Source organism: Schistocerca nitens, chromosome 2 (assembly GCF_023898315.1).
Source record: "Schistocerca nitens isolate TAMUIC-IGC-003100 chromosome 2, iqSchNite1.1, whole genome shotgun sequence".
Lineage (NCBI taxonomy): Eukaryota > Metazoa > Arthropoda > Insecta > Orthoptera > Acrididae > Schistocerca > Schistocerca nitens.
The window spans coordinates 578,287,561-578,311,176 of NC_064615.1; the positions used below are offsets into that span (position 1 = coordinate 578,287,561).

Genomic DNA, 23,616 nt, shown 5'->3' on the forward strand with positions numbered 1-23,616 from the left:
GGCTCAGCAGCTGTTGTGGCTGAGCACCTGAAGGATAATTTGGAAAATATTTTGAGTAGATTTCCCCACCATGTTATAGTTGTGGGTGGAGATTTTAATTTGCTGGATATAGACTGGGAGACTCAACGTTCATAACAGGCGGGAGGGACAAAGAATCTAGTGGAATTGTTTTAAGTGCTTTATCTGAAAACTACCTTGAGCAGTTAAACAGAGAACCGACTCGTGGCTATAACATATTAGACATTCTGGTGACAAACAGACCCGAACTATTTGAAACAGTTAACGCAGAACAGGGAATCAGTGATCATAAAGTGGTTACTGCATCGATGATTTCAGCCGTAAATAGAAATATTAAAAAAGGTAGGAAGGTTTTTCTGTTAAGCAAAAGTGACAAAAAGCATATTTCAGAGTATCTGATGGCTCAACACAAATGTTGTTTCTAAAGTACAGATAGCGTTGAGGATCAGTGGACAAAGTTCAAAACCATCGTACAATATGCGTTAGATGAGTATGTGCCAAGCAACATCTTAAGAGATGGAAAAGAGCCACCGTGGTACAACAACCGAGTTAGAAAACTGCTGCGGAAGCAAAGGGAACTTCACAGCAAACATAAACATAGCCAAAGCCTTGCAGACAAACAAAAATTACCCGAAGTGAAATGTAGTGTGAGGAGGGCTATGCGAGAGGCGTTCAATGAATTCGAAAGTGAAGTTCTATGTACTGACTTGGCAGAAAATCCTAAGAAATTTTGGTCTTATGTCAAAGCGGTAGGTGGATCAAAACAAAATGTCCAGACACTCTGTGACCAAAATGGTACTGAAACAGAGGATGACAGACTAAAGGCCGAAATACTAAACGTCTTTTTCTGAAGCTGTTTCACAGAGGAAGACTGCACTGTAGTTCCTTCTCTAGATTGTCGCACAGATGACAAGATGGTAGATATCGAAATAGACGACAGAGGGATAGAGAAACAATTAAAATCGCTCAAAAGAGGAAAGGGCCGCTGGATCTGATGCGATACCGGTTCGATTTTACACAAAGCACATGAAGGAACTTGCCCCCCTTCTTGCAGTGGTGTATCGTAGGTCTCTAGAAGAGCGTAGCGTTCCAAAGGATTGGAAAAGGGCACAGGTCATCCCCGTTTTCAAGAAGGGACGTCGAACAGATGTGCAGAACTATAGACCTATATCTCTAATGTCTATCAGTTGTAGAATTTTGGAACGCGTATTATGTTTGAGTATAATGACTTTTCTGGAGACTAGAAATCTCCTCTGTAGGAATCAGCATGGGTTTCGAAAAAGACGATCGTGTGAAACCCAGCTCGCACTATTCGTCCACGAGACTCAAGAGGGCCATAGACACGGGTTCCCAGTTAGATGCCGTGTTTCTTGACTTCCGCAAGGCGTTTGATACAGTTCCTCCCAGTCATTTAATGAACACAGTAAGAGCATATGGACTATCAAACCAATTGTGTGATTGGATTGAAGAGTTCCCAGATAACAGAACGCAGCATGTCATTTTCAATGGTGAGAAGTCTTCCGAAGTAAGAGTGATTTCAGGTGTGCCGCAGGGGAGTGTCGTAGGACCGTTGCTATTCACAATATACATAAATGACCTTGTGGATGACATCGGAAGTTCACTGAGGCTTTTTGCGGATGATCCTGTGGTATATCGAGAGGTTGTAACAATGGAAAGTTGTACTGAAAAGCAGGAGGATCTGCAGTGAATTGACGCATGGTGCAGGGAATGGCAATTGAATCTCAATGTAGAAAAGTGTAATGTGCTGCGAATACATAGAAAGAAAGATCCCATATCATTTAGCTACAGTATTCAGTTAATTCCATAAATTATCTGGGAGTACACATTAGGAGTGATTTAAAATAGAATGATCATATAAAGTTGATCGTCGGTAAAGCAGTTGCCAGACTGAGATTCATCAGAAGAATCCTAAGGAAGTGCAATCCGAAAACAAAGGAAGTAGGTTACAGTACACTTGTTTGCCCACTGTTTGAATACTGCTCAGCAGTGTGGGATCCATACCAGATAGGGTTGATAGAAGAGATAGAGAAGATCCAACGGAGAGCAGCATGCTTCGTTACAGGATCATTTAGTAATCGTGAAAGCGTTACCGAGATGATAGATAAACACCAGTGGAAGACTCTGCAGGAGAGATGCTCAGTAGCTCGGTACGGGCTTTTGTTGAAGTTTCGAGAACATAGCTTCACCGAGGAGTCAAGCAGTATATTACTCCCTCCTACGTGTATCTCGCAAAGAGACCATGAGGGTAAAATCAGAGAGGTTAGAGCCTACATAGAGGCATACGGACAATCCTTCTTTCCATGAACAATAAGAGACTGGAATAGATGGGAGAACCGATAGAGGTACTCAAGGTACCCTCCGCCACACACCGTCAGGTGGGTTGCAGAGTATGGATGTAGATGTAGTAAATTGTTATTGACTGGCGACTTGTTAAGTCACTTAAATAGCCTGCACAGCCACCACACTACACTAACATGTGTAAAATGAGCTCACCTACTGGGTGCGTGGGGAGGGTGAGTGGCCCTTCAATGGTGGGAGTGCACAGGTATGGGTGAAAGCTTTTTGTGAAGTGCTTGAAATATAACTTTCATGCAGATGATCTGCTATGAACAGAGATGTCACACGGAAATAGAACAAGGGTTATGTGATAGCACATTTTAAAGACCTTCTTGTTCAAATCTGATACGATACAGTTGCATCAACTACATACACTACTCACGTATATTCTTTGTTCATACTCATACCACACACTGTAGATCGTAAAGACTGATAGCAGTGATAGAGGGCACAAAGCGGAACTACAGCACCCAAGCTGTCCTTCCAATTTTCGTGTCACGCAGTGTACAGAAATTCACTGAGCCAACTTTTAATAAGCTTGTAACATCAGTTGGGGAGGTAAACTCATTTTTTTCGTGACTCTTTCTCTCACTAAGTCTAAAATAACACTTTAATGGTGGTGGGCATATGAAGTGAAGCTCGTAAGGAAAGCTTAAACAAAAACAGCATTGGTGACAGTTTGTTGTTCTGTGGATGTCTGCATTTATGCTTACGGTTTAACCACTTAGCTGCTTTGATGATTTTGGTTTAATTCAACATGTTCATCAATTTTTGCTTTTCTCTTGGTGAGCACAAAGGATAATCTCTCAAAAACGTGTGTTTTGAACGTATAATTTGTGGTTGTAGCTTGTTGCAAAATAGTCCAAATTCATTGTACCCAGATACCAATTCAAGTTTTTTGCCGAGTTTTTACAAGTGTGATTTTTGAAGAACTGATGAAATTCACTACCACAAATGGTTGTATAAACATTGTAGTGTACATTTCATTTCCTTTATGTCAACAGATCTGATACAAACTATTGGAGAGAATTGCAATTTTTAATAATATATGCCAATTACATGTGTTTTTGCTTGCGTTTTTGAGGGTTTTAACATTTTCCTCATTTCTGCATTTTCCTCAATATTGTGTTTTTGATAGTCTGGCCAGCACAAATATGTAAAATAGTAGATGTAAATCGTAGTGCCACTATGAACCAGCTGCTGACGTCACCTGAGCACTTAGTATCACAAATGCCTACACTATCACATCCACTTCTTTTTTCCAGAATTACTTGGGAGTTACAATGTTGGGCATGTAATGGGGACCATTAGGGATATGACTGCCATGAAGGCCAAGGAATCAAGTGTGCACTCAGTGTGCACACTGGGAGGAGTTATTCCAGACGTGGAACTGGTGCTTCTGGGTGTTGTGAAGAGCACGGGATGCAGCCAACTGCAGACGGTGGCTTATGTCAGTATTAATGATTTGTCTCTCTTTGGACCTAAAGAGATTTTCACTGGTTTTGGGAGGGTAGCTTAAGGGGAGCCGGAGGTGGTCAAATCCAAAAAATTAAGATTTTTTTTTTTGCTACCGAAAATTAATTGGAACATTCCTCTTTAATGTAAACTTTGAATTATTGTTCTACTCGCCCTAGAAGTGGAGTTATTACCATTTTCCCCCACGCCTGCAGAGGAAATGGGCGGCCGCTGAATGCAACACCATCTCGTGACTTCCTGGCGAACTGCTTGGGATTTTCTCGGCCTGTTACACATACAGCGCCTTATGTTACGCATACAGCGAGTGTGCAAGGGTTGGCTACATTGTTTTCTGTGACAAATGAAGCACTAAGAGCGCGGAACATAGTCGCTTTGCTGTTTACCGTTTCGAGTTAGTTCAGTGTTGCGCCTGTTGTTGGTAGTATTATACTTTTTGTGTAAAGCATTGTTCTGGTTACGATGCCACGTTTTCATAACCATGTATATAAGAAGAGGAAGAACGTAGGGAAAAGAAAATTAACTCTAATACCAAGTTATGATACTAAAATTACTGAAACAGTGCGTTCTTCTGCTAAGCAACACATGGCCGGCTATAGCCCTGTGACATCTTCTAGCAAGAAGCTGACTGGTGGAAGTGACAGATTTCGTGAAAATGTTAGTGACAGTGATGATATTAACGAAGTACTGAATATTGGATTATTATCTTCTGTGCTGAAAGAAAGTGTTCTGTGCAAAATGTGTTAGTGTAGGAGTGGGACTAGAGATAACAAAGCACTTTGGTTTAGCTTGTGCGATGAAGATAATCTGTGCATGTTGCAGGTATCAAGTGACTTTCTACAATTCACATGCCAGTCTCTTTGGTGAAAATGGACGATCTAGAGTGTTTGATGTGAATGTTCGACATGTGTATGGTCTTCGATCCATTTGAAAAGGGTCTGCTGCTGGTAAACTGTTTTGTGGTATTAGGAACTTGCCATCGCCTCCAAGCAAATTTGGGTACTACTGTGAACTGGTAGGATCTTCTGTTGAAGATGTGGCTTTGAAAACCATGAAGGAAGCAGTGGAGGAATCTGTGGAAATGAACGGTGGTTCTAGGGATTTGGTAGTGGCATTAGATGGTTCCTGGCAAAAGAGGGGTCATAAATCCCTGAATGGGGTTGTAACTGCTACTTGTGGTGATACTGCACAAGTGATAGATGTTGCAATATTATCAAAACATTGTAGGTGCAAAAATAAAATCAAAGGAGAGCACAGTGGAACCTGTGAGGCAAATTTTAGTCGATCAAGTGGAGCAATGGAAGTGGATGGAGTGAAACAAATTTTTGAACATTCAGTTCCCAGATACAACGTTAGGTACAAATACTACCTTGGGGATGGTGACTCCAAAGTTTTCAAGACTATAGAGGAACTGAAACCATATGGAAATGAATTTGTAGTTGAAAAGTTGGAATGCATTGGGCATGTGCAAAAGCGTATGGGTGCACGGCTTCGAAGGCTCAAACAAACTTTGGGTTCAAGTAAGCTCAGTGATGGAAAGACAATAGGAGGGAGAGGCAGGCTTACTGATGAGGTGATAGAACGTCTACAGAGATACTATGGATATGCTATAAGGCAAAATACTAGTAATGTTAGTGACATGCGAAAAGCAGTGTGGGCATTGTTCCTTCATACTGCCTCTTCCAATGAATACCCCAACACAGCCTCTGCCCAAAAGATTCCTGGTGCAAATATAATGCAAAAAAGGACTATGATCACAAACATTGTTTGCCAGCAGCTGTGATAAATGCAATAAAACCAATTTTTCATGACTTAGCACAGCCAGAATTATTACACAAATGTCTACACGGAAAGACGCAGAATCCTAATGAGAGCGTAAACAATTTGATTTGGAAAGTGATTCCTAAAAGGGTGTTTTTAAGCATAAAAACACTGCACTTTGGCATTTATGATGCAATAGCAACCTACAACCAAGGGAACAGTGTGAAGTGTGAAGTTCTGAAGGCATTAGGATTTACAGCTGGGGTGAAAACTGTACGAGCACTAAGAAATATTGACAGAGAAAGGATAAGAGGAGCAGAAAGAAGAGAAAGGCATATGAAGTATGATGGAACAACAGGCCAGAAAAGAAGACAGAAGAGGAAGCTTTTGGAGGATGAAGAAGAAGACCCTGATAATCCATCCTATAGTGCAGGAATGTATTGAGAAACTTTGATAGCCATTTCCCGTAAATTAGAATTTTTCGAATATAAGGAACATTTTCTCAAAATCCACTCAAGCTAGAGAGATGAAATTTTTATACAGCACTCCTAGTGGTCAAACTCACATTGTAACACAGCCATTTGGCAATATGTTCAGTAGTTTCATTTCAGTTTAATTATAAAGCAATTACGGCCTATTTGTAAAAAAAAATGGGTCATTAATAAAAAAAAAATAATTGGAAGGAAACTAGAAACGATACTCCAAAATCCCTCTTTCATAACTGCAATACTAAACCACTCTATATGTAAAAAAAATTCAAATTTTTCTATTTGGTAGTGTATTCATAAATGTTCCTCAAACTTAGTGATTTTAACATGGGCAGCATAGGCACCTCCGGCTCACCTTAAGTGGTATAGACTCCAGTAGTGATTGGGGATATGTAGGTGACCCCACTCGTACGATTATAGTTGGTGGGGACTACAGTATACACTTGATATGGTGCCGAAAAGACGTGTTTACAATCAGTGGTAGGCATAAAATTTCGCCTATAATCTTACTGAATGCTTTCTCAGAAAATTGTTTTGTGCATTTAGTTGAGGAGCTCACTCAGAGCGTAAATGGCTACAGAAAAAGACTGGACCTCTTTGTGACAAATAATCCTAAGCAGATAGATAACATTCGAGGGATTAGTGACCACAAGGTAGTTGTAGCAAGACTAAATATTGTAACATCCTGCTTTGCGCTTTCCTAAGAGACGATCTTCACTCCTTCCAATCTGGGATGTAATCGTGGACCTGATGTGGTTTGAACTTGCAGAAATAGTATCAGTGAAAATTGAGAGATTTATACCAAATAAATTAATGAAAGGGCATACTGATGGCCCTCCTCCTCTCCCCCTGCCCATGGTGCACAAAACAGTTCAGAACAATATTGCAGAAGCAACAAAAAGAGCATGCTAAATTTAAAAGCACACAACCCCCCTCCCCCCCCCCCCCTCCCAGATTGGCAAAGCTTAACATAAGCTTGAAAGCAAACTTCAATGTGAGATGCTTTTAATAGTTTCCACAGTGAAATTCTCTCTCTCAATCTGGCAGAAAACACAATGTTTTGCTCATTGTATATAAAGTACACCAGTGGCAAAACACAATACCTTCACTGCACAGTAAAAATGATGATGTTACTGATGACGTTGCCATTAAGGCATTGTTATTAAACATGGTTTTCCGAAATTCCTCTACAGGAGAAGACAAAATAAATATTCCAGAATTCGAATCAAGAAAAACTGCTAACATGAGCAACTTAAGTAGGTATCCTTGGTGTAGCAGAGCAGCTTAAATTACTTTAATATAAGCAAAACCTCTGGTTCAGATTTTATACCAGTCAGGTTCCTTTCAGAGTTGCTGATAACAGTAGCTCCACACTTAGCAGTCATGTACAACAGCTCGCTTGTAGAAAGATCCATACCCAAAAACTGTAAAGTTGCACAGTCATACCAATACATAAGTATGGAAAAAAAAGTAATGTGCTGAATTACAGGCCCATAGTGCTAATGTTTATATACAGTATGATTTTGGAACATTTACTGTGTTCAAGCATTATGAATTACCTTGAAGAAACAGATTTATTGACAAATAGCCAACACGGATTTAGAAAATATTTTCTTGTGAAACACATCTAGCTCTTTATTCTCACACAGTAATTAGTGATATTGAAGGGGGATGTGAAGTTGATTTCATAGTTTGGTTTCCAGACAGCCTTTGATGCCATTCCTTCCAAGTTACTTCTAGTCAAATTGCGTGCTTATGGACTATCATCTCAGTTCTGTGACTGGATTTCTGATTTCCTGTTGGCAAGATAACAGTTCATAATAATTGACAGAAAGTCATAGAGAAAAACAGAAGTAATGCCTGGTGTTCACCAACGAAGTGTTATAGGCACTTTGCTGTTCCTGATAAATATAAACAGTTAAGGAGACGATCTGGGCAGCCCTGTTAGCTTTTATGGCGGAGCATGCTGACACTTTATCATCTTATAAAGTCATCAGATGATCAAAACAAATTGCAAAATGATTTAGGAAGATATCTGTGTGGTGTGAAAAGTGGCAGTTGACACTAAATAATGAAAAGTGTGAACTCATCCACATGAGTATTACAAGGAATCCGCTAAAGTTCTATTACACAATAATTCACACAATTCTAAAGGCTATAAATTCAACTAAAACTTATCAGTTAGAAATACAAATACATTTGAATGATCTCGTAGATAACATTGTGGGGAAAGCAAACCAAGGAATGTGTTCTATTGACAGAACACTTTAAAAAATCCAACAGGTCTACTAAAGAGACAACTTACACTATGAATTTTCACCCTTTTCTGGAGTATTGTTGTACAGTGTGGGATATGCATCAGATAGGATTAATGGAAGACGAAAAAGCTCAAAGTGCAGCTCGTTTTGTATAATTGCGAAATAGGGGAGAGGGTGTCACGGACATGATTCACAAGTTGGGATGGCACTCGTTAAAACAGGCATATTTTGTTGCAATAGGATTATCTCATTAAATTTAATCAGCAACTTTCTTCTCGGAGTGCGCAAAAATATTTTGTTGCCGCCCACCTGCATAGTGAGGAATGAGCATCATAATTAAATAAATCAGGGCTAGCATGGAAAGATTTATATGTTCATTTTTCCCACATGATATCCAGGAGTGGAGTGATAAAGAAATATCTTGAATGTCGTTGGATGAATCCTCTAACAGGCACATAATTGTGGTTTGCAGAGTAATATTGTAGGTGCAGTGGTCCAGAGTTAGCAAGGGATGGTCAAGAAAATGACACCATGTGCTCAGTGAAGGTTCTCTAGAGATTTTGCTGTGTTTCACAGACTCAAGTTCCATGCATCTACGTTTTATTCTGTACATTTTCTGTTATTCACTTACCTTTCATCATGGCATTTCCTCAATCTTTTCCTATCTGTTGTAATCCAGTAAACAGATTTCTTTGTCCATTTTTCCATTCTTCCCAGGTGCTTGCCACACTCATAAACTTCTCACGCTATGCTGTTTTGGCCTCCACCCTCTATTGTGTGTTTTACTGGATTTACACTTTTCCCACCGTTGCTGAGTGCCAATCTTCACTCCACCCATTATCCACCCACAACCACTTACATTTGAGTCGAACTTGTGAAATACATCATTAAGACATGACTAATCTGCTTCGGTAAACAAAGGAACAAAGATATTCACACCTCATGAGAAGTATGTATGTGTAAGTTTTTTTTGCTACATTAATATTGTTTTTCAGCTTGCAGTTTGGAGCAGAGTGAAGTAAAAGTTATCATGAAAATTTCTGATATAGCTGTATATACTAAAATTTATTTTTTATTTTTGTATTATATTATTTTATTTTATTAATTTTGCATTACTTCAGTTAACAGAAGTTTCATTTTTGCTTTACAGGCATATGCAGAGAAATACTCTGATATTTGTGGATGGGAATTTTACCTGTATTATACATCTGTTCAAGAAAAAAAGGCATATTTAAGCTTAGGTGAAAATCATGCTATGCTCCACAAAACTGTTGCAGATTGTGTGCAAGTTCTCTTCAGGTAATTAAATTTCTTAATATTAGGCTGCAGTTAGGAGTGTGCTGTACCTATGGGAATACAATCTTGTTTATGGTGTATGTTAACAGACCATACAATAGCAAAAGTTCTGAAATACTAACTCTTGCTTACTTCCTGATGTCTGTACTTGGTGTTGTGATTCAGGTCACTAACACCCTAAATTTGGTAAAAGTTCAATTTAAAGAAGCTATATCCTAAGCTAATTGATGTATAACAATAATGCAAATTCCTTAATGGAGAATTGTGTAAAATACACAAAAGGCAACCAATCACCTACAGTGGATTGATGTGTGGAGCATAGTAACTAACAACTAACACCACCAGCATTTTTTCCAACAATAGTTCACACATTCAACTCCATACGTACACTTCTGTGGCCGCGACAAGTTTGTGTGAGTGATTGTGTTTGTGAATGTGTGTACTATTGCTGGAAAAGAGCTAGCACTCAAGATAATGTGTCTGCTATTTTCTCCACAATCTGCTTTAGGTGAGCAGCTGCCTTTCCCTTATTTAAAGTTAACTATTGTGTTTATGAAAAGTTGTTTCAATGAAACTTCCAAAGATTAATCTGATGTGTACTTACATCTATTGTGTTACAGTGTTACAGGCACATGTTTTACCAGCAGTTGAAATAGACTCTAAGAAGAATTGAAAGAAAAACATTATTACATATTTTAATTTAAATCAAAATAAAACAAAATGCTAATAATGTTCAATCAATGGAAAATTTTATTTTTAAAATGTTAAATGTGCCAGAATACTACATATGATGTATACTGAATACTCACAAGGGAACCTCCCCATCGCACCCCCCTCAGATTTAGTTATAAGTTGGCACAGTGGATAGGCCTTGAAAAACTGAACACAGATCAATCGAGAAAACAGGAAGTAGTTGTGTGGAACTATGAAATAAATAAGCAAAATACGAGGGCAGTTCAATAAGTAATGCAACACATTTTTTTTCTCGGACAATTTTGGTTGAAAAAACCGGAAATTTCTTGTGGAATATTTTCAAACATTCCCGCTTCGTCTCGTATAGTTTCATTGACTTCCGACAGGTGGCAGCGCTGTACGGAGCTGTTAAAATGGCGTCTGTAACGGATGTGCGTTGCAAACAACGGGCAGTGATCGAGTTTCTTTTGGCGGAAAACCAGGGCATCTCAGATATTCATAGGCGCTTGCAGAATGTCTACGGTGATCTGGCAGTGGACAAAAGCACGGTGAGTCGTTGGGCAAAGCGTGTGTCATCATCGCCGCAAGGTCAAGCAAGACTGTCTGATCTCCCACGTGCGGGCCGGCCGTGCACAGCTGTGACTCCTGCAATGGCGGAGCGTGCGAACACACTCGTTCGAGATGATTGACGGATCACCATCAAACAACTCAGTGCTCAACTTGACATCTCTGTTGGTAGTGCTGTCACAATTGTTCACCAGTTGGGATATTCAAAGGTTTGTTCCCGCTGGGTCCCGCGCTGTCTGACCGAACACCATAAAGAGCAAAGGAGAACCATCTGTGCGGAATTGCTTGCTCGTCATGTGGCTGAGGGTGACAATTTCTTGTCAAAGATTGTTACAGGTGATGAAACATGGGTTCATCACTTCGAACCTGAAACAAAACGGCAATCAATGGAGTGGTGCCACACCCACTCCCCTACCAAGAAAAAGTTTAAAGCCATACCCTCAGCCGGTAAAGTCATGGTTACAGTCTTGTGGCACGCTGAAGGGGTTATTCTGTTCGATGTCCTTCCCCATGGTCAAACGATCAACTCTGAAGTGTATTGTGCTACTCTTCAGAAATTGAAGAAATGACTTCAGCGTGTTCGTAGGCACAAAAATCAGAACGAACTTCTCCTTCATGACAATGCAAGACCTCACACAAGTCTTCGCACCCGAGAGAAGCTCACAAAACTTCAGTGGACTGTTCTTCCTCATGCACCCTACAGCCCCGATCTCGCACCGTCGGATTTCCATATGTTTGGCCCAATGAAGGACGCAATCCGTGGGACGCACTAAGCGGATGATGAAGAAGTTATTGATGCAGTACAACGTTGACTCCGACATCGACCAGTGGAATGGTACCGTGCAGGCATACAGGCCCTCATTTCAAGGTGGCGTAAGGCCATAGCATTGAATGGAGATTACGTTGAAAAATAGTGTTGTGTAGCTAAAAGATTGGGGAATAACCTGGTGTATTTCAATGCTGAATAAAACAACCCCTGTTTCAGAAAAAAAAATGTGTTGCATTACTTATTGAACTGCCCTCGTATACAAACTGAGTAGTCCATGTGAAAGATAAGCAACAACAAGGATAATGTGAATTCAGGAGCGCCGTGGTCCCGTGGTTAACGTGAGCAGCTGCGGAACGAAAGGTCCTTAGTTCAAGTCCTCTCTCGAGTGAAAAATTTTAATTTTTTATTTTCAGACAATTATTATCTGTCCGTCCGTCCGTCCGTCCGTCCGATGCGAGGTAACTGCGCCGTAGTATGGGGACGCTACACCTAAACAAACATCGAAACACGCGACGTCAGTCGACTACAGCCCACGGAAGAGAGAGTATTCCTGCTAACGAGGCTCCCTGGCTGGCAGTTGACTGTTCGCTACTTTGGACGAGAGTGCATTAAATACATGAGATGTATTTTGTGGGGAATATGTTTTCAGTTCCCATTGGAGAGGCACGTCCTTTCTTATACTAATCGCACGGTTTTGCGGTGCGGTCGCAAAACACAGTCACTAAACTTATTACAGTGAACAAAGACGTCAATGAACGAATGGACAGATCATAACTTTGCGAAAATAAAGAAAGAAAACTTTTCACTCGAAGGAAGACTTGAACCAAGGACCTCTCGTTCCGCAGCTGCTCACGCTAACCACGAGACCACGGCGCTCCTGAGTCCACACTCTCCTTGATGTTGCATATATTGGAAATGGACTACTCAGTTTGTATATTTTATTTTTTTGATAGTTCCACACAACTACTTCCTGTTTTCTCGATTGATCGGTGTTCAGTTTTTCAATGCCTATCCACTGTGCCAACTTATAACTAAATCTGAGGGGGGTGCGATGGGGAGGTTCCCTTGTCAGAGCAGTTGCCTGGGTGGATGAGGTGGGATGGGGTTAGGGAGGGATGCACAAGGTGAGTAGTAGTAGTAGTAGTAGTAGTAGTAGTAGTAGTAGTAGTAGTGGGATAGTGTGAGGTAGGTCTTTCAACAGACCACTCAGTGACTGTACGAGGAGACAAAAGGAGTTCAGAAGGTAGAGCATAACCATTTTTGTAATCACATAAATATCCACTGCCAAACTGTGACAAACAGAAAACTTGACCATCCAGTTGCAGAAAGTGCTGCGCACGACAACACAAATGACAACAGCTGCTTCACACTACTCAAACGTGTGCGGGTGTGCGCGCGCACATTCTCTTTTACCTCCCTGTCTTTCCCCTTCATTCCTTCATTTACACCTTTTCCTCCCTCCTTCCCTGCACCCCCCCCCCCCCCCCCCCTCCTGTCGTTTTTAACCTGCGAACTTCTTTCATCATATGCAGCTGAGTCATCTGTCAAAAGATACGTCTCACATGATCCCACTACCCTCTCCTTACCTCATGCGTCTGTCTCTGTTCACTCCATCTCCATCTATACAGGCAACTGCTCTCAGTAATTGATAATAAAGCCAGTCTCGCCATGGGCATAGTGTGTGTGTATGAGTGTGTGTATTATTCTGTCCAAGAGTTTCCTATGTTGTTATAACAACATAGAACTGTGAAGAGTGATATTCCATTGTTTGAATTGTTTGTTTTCAGTTTTGACCAGTTACTAACAAAGGCATCACAGCAGTCCCCTCCACCCAGTGAACGGGACTACTATCATGAATTCTTAAGGCACATGCGTGGTCAACTCTGCCTCCATCTTGCCACTCTGCTTCTGAAAAGAGCAAAGAAGGTATACTTTTTAATATAAAAACTAAAAAATAAAAAATTATTTCTTGTGAGAATTTTAAAATTACTCTGTGAATGGCAGGGGTAAATGTAAGGTGTCATTTGAATAGCAGTGGAGGACCATTTCACGAAGTGCTTTCAAACTCAGTAAAGATTTTCATATTCTAAACAGTGTGTGATAGTTTTGACAAATAATCTTAAATTTCCTGTGTTCTTAACTATAAAAGAACCTACATAGTAACTAATTCACATGGTTGGATCTTAGGATGGAATTATCGAAATGGATAAAGCAGCTTCCAAATGTCAGGGATCAGAAGTGCTCTCTCACACACACACACACACACACACACACACACACACACACACACACACACACACACACAGAGAGAGAGAGAGAGAGAGAGAGAGAGAGAGAGAGAGAGAGCAAGCTTGTACTGAAACTTAACCAGTTTCTTTCTTTCTACACCTCAATGATCCAAGAAACATGAAAAAAAATTCACACCAAGTAGCGTACAATCTCTTCAGTCCTGTGAGTGATTCACCAACTAAAATTTCTTTGTAATCTATTGCCCCCTTGACAAGTAGTTGATTGGACTCTACAAGGTGTCGGTGATCACAGCTTTAGAGCCATGAAGTATATTGTCTCAACAAGTAGATACTGGAGCCAAAAAGGAGAACAGTTTTAGTCGCTAAAACACAGTTAATTCCTTTCATGAACCATTTGCAATTACTCCAGAAAATTGATTGTATCTTTAACATACTGAAAGATATTTAAGATGAGAGTTCAGGAATTCACTTAGAATGTGGATGGGAACAAAAAGATGTTTTACTTTTCATTGTGAACTATTTTCATGTTGCTGTGTGTTCTGCTTATAGTAGCACTGCTGCATCTTGACTACCAGGCTACCTCATGTTCTCTGTGCACACCTGCGCACACTTAAAAGTGCACTGGACAATGTGGCACGTCAGCACAGTGATTACCAGCTTTCTTTCTGTTTCCATGCTAAGAGGGGTGGTTTCTTTTTCAGAAATGTTGTGTGGAAAATTGTAATTATGCAATAGATTGGGAGTATTGCTTCAAGTGACTGCCTGCTGTTCATATCAAAGTTTTCTTTGTACACAAATCTTGGCCAATAAGCCATCTGCCTTGGTATACTGTTACAATAGAACTTTCTTTGAAGTGAGAATAGCCTTCTGGGCAGGTTGTTAACATCCTGCTGAAATTATCACGACTTGTACAGCATTGTTTGAGTTACGCAAAGAACAAAATTTACGTGTTGGTTGCATTTGTCAGTTTATGACTTCAGCGGTGAATAACTGTTATTGCTGTGGATATATATATATATAAAAACAAAGATGATGTGACTTACCAAATGAAAGTGCTGGCAGGTCGACAGACACACAAACAAACACGAACATACACACAAAATTCAAACTTTCACAACAAACTGTTGCCTCATCAGGAAAGAGGGAAGGAGAGGGAAAGACGAAAGGATGTGGGTTTTAAGGGAGAGGGTAAGGAGTCATTCCAATCCCGGGAGCGGAAAGACTTACCTCGTGGGAAAAAAAGGACACACACACACACACACACACACACACACACACACACACACACACACACACACCTTTCCGCGCACACACACAGACACAAGCAGACAGGGTGACTGCCTGAGCTGTTACGTTCCCAAATTGCCAATTGACTCCTCTGTTAAGAGTGTGAGAGGTGTGGCCTGAGGTGTGAACAATCACTTAAGGTGGGTGAGCCCCCATCTTAGGGGTAGGAGAGTCGGGCAGTTGGAAGGAGCACACTATCGGAGATGCAGGCAGTCACGGGGGGGATTTCCTCACAATGAGCCAATCACCATCTCCGTCTTGTCTGCTAAACGGAATGAGGCTAAATATTCTAAGACTCTCCCAGTTGCACCTTGGTTCCTGATGGTATCCCATACTGAGGGTCAATCCTTTGCTACCGATAATCCGTTTATTATTCAGGAAGGTGTTGATGCAACTGCTAGCCTTTGATATCCTGCTGTCATGTATGTACTGGAACTTTGCTTTTGAAGAATAATTATGATTCTCAACCACAACTGCTCGCAACTTTGCTCCTCCACGGCTATCCTGTTCCTGTCAGGGCCCGTCAAATGCTGAATTCTTTGCATGGTGTTATTTACAATATGCTGCTCGATGGTGTGACTGATGGGGAAATCCAAACTTACCTCTCTGATCAGGGCGTCCTTAGTGCCTACACAAACACTCTTTCTCATATTTGATATAGTAATACATCCATCAAAGATCAAAGCAGGTTATGAAGTCATGACAGTCCTACCATACACTCCAGCCTGATGCACTGCCACCATTGTCATCATTACAACCACAGTCGAATGTCCTGTCAAAACATGTCCAGATGTGTTACTTTTGGTAGGTATGTTCATGTGGGTGATTGCCCACCTCCTCCTCCTCCTCCTCCTCCTCCTCCTCCCTGCTGTGTCAATTGCAATGACAACCGTGCAGCCTCATCCTGAGAACGTCAATTGTATCTCGATGAGCGGGCCGTCCAGGAGATCCATTTGAAGTCACTCACAAGTTGTTGGCTGGTTGAAAGCCATGTGGTTTACCATCTGGCACTTTTAGTACCGTTCTTGCTTTACCTCGCTCCACAAAGGACACAGCCCAGACTTGTGACCTCAAATTCAGCACTGCAGTTGTAAAATCACCCTGTGTCGAGACAGCATCCCCATCTCCTCCAGCTTTGCAAAGCCCCACCATTTTTGCCTCTGGCAGCAAATTGACCTGCTACACAACCAGCAGGTGAGAAAGGACAGAAGGAATACTCCCACAAAGACTTCTTACGTCTCTCCAGCCAAAAAATGTCTAAGTCTTCATCTGCCAATTGCAAAGTCTCCAAGAAATCAAAAGAAGGCAAATGGTCTTTTCCTTCCCCAACTTGGAGATCCTCTTCAACAGTGTCACCATATGACACCCTCATCCGGCCGACCTTTGTTTCGCTGGTGCACACCGCCATCCATTTTTCTGCTCTGGAATCCACACGCCGACGCAGTGAGATTGCCGACGCCTCTGTAGATCTCATGGAGCAGAATTCTCCAGCCTCTGTGCCCTGTAGCAGAGTGTCTTCAAAGGCTGGCACTCAACAGATGCTGAGGTGACAACTCCTCATTCTTTCCTTTCCGTCATGACATTCCCCTAATGGACTCTTTGCAGCATTTGATCCAATAAAGAGGAATTATGACTGCTGTTGGAATCACAGTGTCTCCTCCAGGAAACAAAATTGCGTCCGTGCAACTGCTTTGACCTCTTGTGTTTCTTTCTGACCCATCTTGACCTTCTTCCTCGAGGACAGCATTCCATCTCATGGTGGAGTCGTGCTGCTCATTCGGGATGATGTTCACAGTTAGGCAATCTCACTGAACACCTGGCTGCAAGCTGTTGGAGTGCTCATTTTCCTTCCCCCCTCCCTATTCCTATACGTAGACCTAGTCGGCAGTTTTGTAAGGCCGACTGGAGGCTTTACTCCTTCCTGACAACCTTCGACGAACACCATTTCCCCATTTATGTTGACCAGGTAGAATACCTTACAGACTTATCCTTACTGCTGCAGAATGTTCCATTCTTCGCATTTCCTCTTCACCGTGCTGCTTCCCTGTCGCTTGGAGGACTGAGGTATGCTGCAGCACAATTTGCATGCGGAGACATGCTCTCCGATTTTTAACCATCATCCTACGATGGTGAACCTGTATTCGTTGTGAACAGTTTCATGTAAAGTGTTGTTGCATTCTTTGGGATAGCAAAAAGAAAGCCAGCTGGATTTCATTTACTTTTTAACAGTTCCACTCCCTCTTCTGTCATTTGGGCCAACCTCCAACCTCTCTCTGGAACCGAGGTCCACCTCCCAATTTCTAGCCTGACTGTAGCAAATGATGTCATTGTAGACCCCATTGCTATCTCAAAACACCTTGGGCCACTATTTTGTGGAGATTTCGAGCTCTGCTCACTATCACCCTGCTTTACACCATTAGAAACGAGTAGAGTATACTCAGGTCCTTCTCCTCTCAGAATTGTGAATGCTACGCCACCGACTTTATTGTGTGGGTGCTAGACTTTGCTCTCATTTCATTCCAGTCTTCTGCTCCAGGGCCAGACAATGTTAACATTCAGATGTTGCAGCAGCTTTCTCTCGTGGGTAAGCACTTTGTCTGTCATACATACAGTGACATCTGGGTGGATGGCATGTTTCCCAGACATTAGCATGAAGCCACCATCATACCCTTACCTAAGTGTGATAAGGACAAACACTTTCCTTCTAACTACTGCCCCATTTCTCTCACCAGCTGTGTTTGGAAGGTGATGGAACATATGATTTGTGCCTAGCTGGTATGGTGGCACAAGTCTTGCAATCTACTATCCACTGCACAATGTGGGTTTTGAGCATTCTGTTCTGCAGTTGACTATCTTGTCAGTTTGTCAACCCATGTCAGGAACAGTTTTCTGTGAAAATACCAGGCAGTTGCCATGTTTTTTGATTTGGAGAATGCCTAAGACTCCTGCTGGAGGACTGGTATTGTCCACACACTCTACACATGATGCTTCAGAGGCTGCCTGTCCAGTTTCCTTCAGGAATTTTTAAAAAGACTTGCGTTTTCAAGGTACATGTGGGTTCTACCTTGCCGAACACCTTTATCTAGGAAAACGGAGTGCCTCAGGCCACTGTTTTGAGCATTGTTGTCTTTGCTATCCCCATTAACCCTGTTATGGCCTGTCTCCCTCTGGGCACCTTTGGCTCCCATTTCATCGATGATTTCGGTATCTATCGTAGTCCTCCATGGGCTTGTCCCCTTGAGTGGTGTCTTCAGTGACGTCTCTTTCATCTTTACTTGTGGTGTATTGACAATGGCTTTTGTTTCTCCACTGAAAAAATTTGTACTAGTTTCTGGTGCCGCAGTGGGTTTCTTCCACTGTCTCCACTTCGCTGAAACTGATATTCCTAGGGACCATGCTTGATAGGAAACTTTCATGGTCCTCCCATGTATCTCACCTGGTTCCCTGCTGTACCCAATCCCTCAATGTCCTGTGTGTCATCAGTGGTACTTCCTGGAGAGCAGATTGGACCACCATCATCCATTTGTATTGGTCCCTTGTCCGTTTGAAACTCGACTATGGAGGTTTTGTTTATGCATCTACACATCCATCCATTTTAATGCTGTCTAAATACAGTCAACCATAGTGGAATCAGTTTGGCCACTGGCGCCTTTTACACTAGCTTGGTTCAGTGTCTGTGCAGAAGTTGCCAAACTACCGGCTTCATACCAACATGATGTTCTCCTCAGCGGATACACGTGCCATTTGTCTGCCATGCCTGGACACTCATCCTAGGCCTAGTTCTTTGATGACTCCTTTGACCCCTAGTATAGGGTGTGTCCCTTCTCCTGGAGTTAGCTTTCAGCTATTGCTCTGGCAGCTTAACTTCACACTACATTCCACTTCCCTTGTAGGTGTAAGTGCTTCACCACTTCGGCTTCATGCCCATGTTGACCAGATTCGATCTATCGCTTTAAGTTTCTCTATTCGCACGGAACTTAGCTGTAGTATCTTTGTACACTGATGGGTCTTGGTCAGATGTGCCATTGTCATTGGCACAACCATTTTTAGTATCAGCTTACGGAACATTGCTCAGTATTTCCAGCAGAGCTCTTCGCCCTGTTTTAGGCCACACAGTACATCCAGCAACACAAGCTTTTCAATTGTCATCTGCTCCAATTCTCTCAGTGCCCTTCAGAGCCTCTGTGTGCTGTACAAAGTCCATCCCTTAGTGCTACGGGTCCAAGAAAGCTTCCACTTGCTCACTATTCAGGGAGCCAATGTGAATTTTATGTGGGGTCCTTGATGTCAGTCTGACAGGAAATGAGGCTGCTAATGCTGCTATTAAGGTTGCAGTCCTCCTGCCTCTTCCCACTAGTTCTTCTATTCCTTTTGACAATCTCCATGTTGCCGCCTGTCAGCAGTTGGTGTCACTTTGGCATCACCACCAGTCTTCTCTTCATGGGAACAAGCTCCGGAAAATTAAAACTCTCCCAGCTGATTGGCCGACCCCATCCCGGCCTTCTTGCTGCGAGGAGATCCTTTTAGCTAGGTTGCATATTGGGCACTGTCAGCCATCATTTCTTCGATGATGATCCACCACCACTTTGAGCTCATTGTCATCAACATTTGATAGTTCACAATTCCTGACTGAATACGCTTTTTTAACCACTTACATTGTGATGTATGTTTGCTGTCTGAGATATTGGCCATTTTTGAAAACGATGCGCATGCTGTCTACTGCATTTTACTTTTTATCCATTGTAGCAATATGGTGAAGAACATTTAATCTTTAGTCCATGATTGTCCTCAAAAAAAGGAGGTCTTTGTTCTTAGCTCTCTTTCCTTCCGTTGATTGGGCTTAACACGTAGTAGCTTTTAACTCCATTTTCGTATTAGTGTTGAATGGTTCTGACATGGGCATATGTTACTTTAGTTGTTTTTGTGCCCTAAAACAAAACAAAACACAAAATACAGATCTGTTTCAGCTAACATAGCAATTATTGAGCGACATTTATATTGTTTACATTAATTGATGTACATATTGTCTTGTTGGCAACAGTATTTTGACTTATTTTTCTATATTTGTTGGATTAAGTTCTGTAGTTACTTTGTTATGACAGTAATTTGACAGTTTTGGAGCTACAATGCCACGTAAACATCTGATGTCATTGCTGAAACGGATTTGTACTGAAAGTGAAAGAAATGAAAATTGATATTGCACAGCAGCAAGTCTTGACACCCCTTATAAAAATGGGTGACTTGTGTCCTTAAAAATGTTCTGAAGTTTGTAGGCCTGAGGCTGAGCTGCTGTCACTTTACAGATGACACTGAAGGATTTAAATTTTGGAAAGCACAGATTCATTGGAAGGAGTTGTGGAAATTCATTTCTGTATGAGAGCATCTGTACAGGAAGACAACACATACACATTTAATGTTAGTTGGCTTTGTTGTACATTTATCAACTCTTAGAAATTTTTTTACATGACGTTTAGTCCGTACTTGTACATAAAACACAGCAAATAAACACATTAAAATGTTGTGAGCTTGCCTATTAGAAAGGCAAAACTGGATAAAGAAAAATGGAGAAACATATGTAAAATTTCCACAGAAAATAGCCTCTTGTCAAGAGTAAAATGATGTGCAAGGGAAGTTATAGATGAGAAGGGACATAGAGTGTTGTTGCCTGTCCACAATGTTGTTCAGTCTGTACCTTGAGCAAACGTTTGAAAAGGATGTTCATGAACAAAATAAAAACTTCAAAGTTTGCTGATGGCATTATAATTGTCGGAAATGCCGAGAGGACTACAACAACAGTTGAACAGAATGGATAATGTTTTGAAAAGAGATTATAAGTTAAACACAAAAAGTGAAGCAAGCATTATGAAATGTAACTGAACTGAATTGAATTAGGTGATGCCGAGTGAATTAATTATAAAATCGGGAAACTGAAAGTAATAGAGTTTTGCTGTTGGGGCAGGGAAATAAATGAGGATGGCCGACTTAGAGAGAATCTAAAATAAAGACAGACAATAGCAAGAAAACTATTTCTGAGAAAGAATAGTTTGTCAACATGTAATATCTATTTATGTGTTAGGAAGTCTTTTCTGGAGGTATTTGGCTAGAGTGAAATAAGCCAGTAAGAAGAGAATAAATGCTTTTGAAGTGTCGTACTACAGAAGAATGCTGAAGTGGTATGTAGAGCAATAAAAAATGAGAAGGTACTGAATTGAATTGGGGAAAACAGAAATTTATGGAACAACATGACTAAAAGATGGAACCAGTTGATACGATATCCCGAGACATCAAGGATTTCTCCATTTGATATTGGAAATAAGTGTGAGGACTAAAAATTGTAAAAGGTGACAAAGGCTTTAATACAGCAAGCAGCTTCAAATGAACATAGGTTGCAGTTGTTACTCAGAGGTGGGGAGGTATGCACAGAATAGGCCAGCATAGGAAGCTGAATCAAACCACACTTGGACAGCAGCAGCAGAATCGCTTCCTAGTGACCCCAGTATCTTCTGGAATTTCAGCAGTGTAAACAATAAAATGCAAGATTGCTTTTTACATTACAAGCTAAGCGAAGCAGGCACCAAACTGGAATAAAACTTGCAAAGCATATTTTGTGATTTTTGTGCTATAGTTTAACTACAAAAACACATTGTTTATGGTACGGTTTGCCATGATAAAATGTAGGGAAATTTTACAAAGACTTTGAAAAGATTCTTAGTCAGAAGACAGAATATCGAAGGAATGCAAAATATTTGCATAATATAAGGTTTGGATTGTTGACCACAGTGGTGGTGGTGGTGGTGGTGGTGGTGGTGGTGGTGGTGGTGGTGGGTGATCCCAACCACATTCAAAAAGTAAGGGTTGAAGGCATAATGGATTCAGTATTACAGTCAGTGTAACTGAGCTTTGGAAGACTTTCGATCAAATGAGGCAGAAGGGATGGAAAATATTTCTTCAGAATTTTGAAGAGTTTTACGGAAAATTGTAACCAAATATCTGTTAAATATGACATGTAAAATCTAAGAGACTAATATCATTCCGTTAGGCTTGTAAAAATATCACTCACACAATGGCTGAGGAAGCAAGGGCAGATATGCGCAAGAACTATCATACAGCCTGCGTAGAGCTTATGAAATCAAGTTGCCGATGAGAATAATATACAGGGCAAAGGAAAAGAAAATTGATTTGTTGGATGATGATCAGTTTGACTTTAAGAAGGATAATAAGAGGCAGTTCTGACATTTTGAGAATGGAAGCAAGAAAGGTTCATAATATTTGTCAACCGATGAAAAGAATTTGACAATACAAAATGATGAGAGATGCTCAGAATCCTAAGAAAAAATGTGTGAGCTATGGGGGAAGGCAGGCAATATACAATATGTACAAGAATCAAGAGGGGACTATGAGAATGGAAGATCAAGAAAGAATTAATTGTATTACAAAGGGCTAAGACAGGGATGCAGTCATTCTTGCGGCTGTTCAATCTGTCCATCAAAGAAGCAATGATGGAAGAAAGGAATTAAAATTCTGGTTGAAAGTGTCAGTGATAAGATTACCTGATAATATGCGATCATCAGTTAATGATGAATTCAAGTACCTGTTGAATGGAATGAACAATCTAGAATATGGATTGAGAGTAAATGAGAGCAATGGGAAGTCGCAGAAGTGAGATTAGTGATAAAATCATCATCAGAATTTGGTAGCATGAAGCAGACAAAATAGAATAATTGTTACCTTGGAAGCAAAATAACAAATGATGTAAAAAAGAACATTAAAGGCAGAATAACACAAGTAAACAGTGTATTCCTGGCCAAAAGATATGCTAATATCAAATATCTGCACCTATGTTGATACTAGGCAAACCACCTTGTGGTGTGTGTGACAGAGGATACTTTGTGGGAAGAACAATTGCTGGTAAGCCTTTGTGTGGGTCTGAATCAGTCTAATTTCATTGTCAATATTTTTCACGAGATACACATAGGAGGAAGCAATATATTTTTGTTAACTCTTGTAGGATTGTACGTTCTCGGAACACTAACAGTAAACCACACCATGATGCAGAATGCCTCTTGTGGCATCTGCTACTGAAGTTTATTGATAATATCCTTGTTGCTTTTATGCTTACTAAATGAGCCAGTAACAAAACTTGCTGATCTTCTCTATTTTCTCTATCGATTCTATCTGGTATGGGCCCCATACTGATGAACGGCATTTAAGTATTGCTTGAATGTGGGTTTTGTGAGCACTTCCTTTGTTGATGGACTAAATTCCTTAGGAGTCGTCCAATGAATCTGTCTGGCATCTGCCTTTCCTGCAATAGTTTTAAGTGGTTGTTCCACTTTAGATCACTCTATACGCATACTCCTAGATATTTTATGGCAGTAACTGCTTTCAGTTCAGCTTTA

General features: G+C 40.9%; 1 protein-coding gene across 1 annotated transcript in view; it reads left to right on the forward strand.

Moving 5' to 3' along the window:
* LOC126236628 (E3 SUMO-protein ligase RanBP2) overlaps nucleotides 1-23,616 on the forward strand; it is a 265,257-nt gene that overhangs the window by 68,142 nt on the left and 173,499 nt on the right. Inside the window, exons 5-6 of the mRNA XM_049946076.1 lie at nucleotides 9,507-9,655; nucleotides 13,469-13,607. Of these exons, the coding sequence (XP_049802033.1) occupies nucleotides 9,507-9,655; nucleotides 13,469-13,607 (288 nt within the window). The remainder of the gene's footprint in view (nucleotides 1-9,506; nucleotides 9,656-13,468; nucleotides 13,608-23,616) is intronic.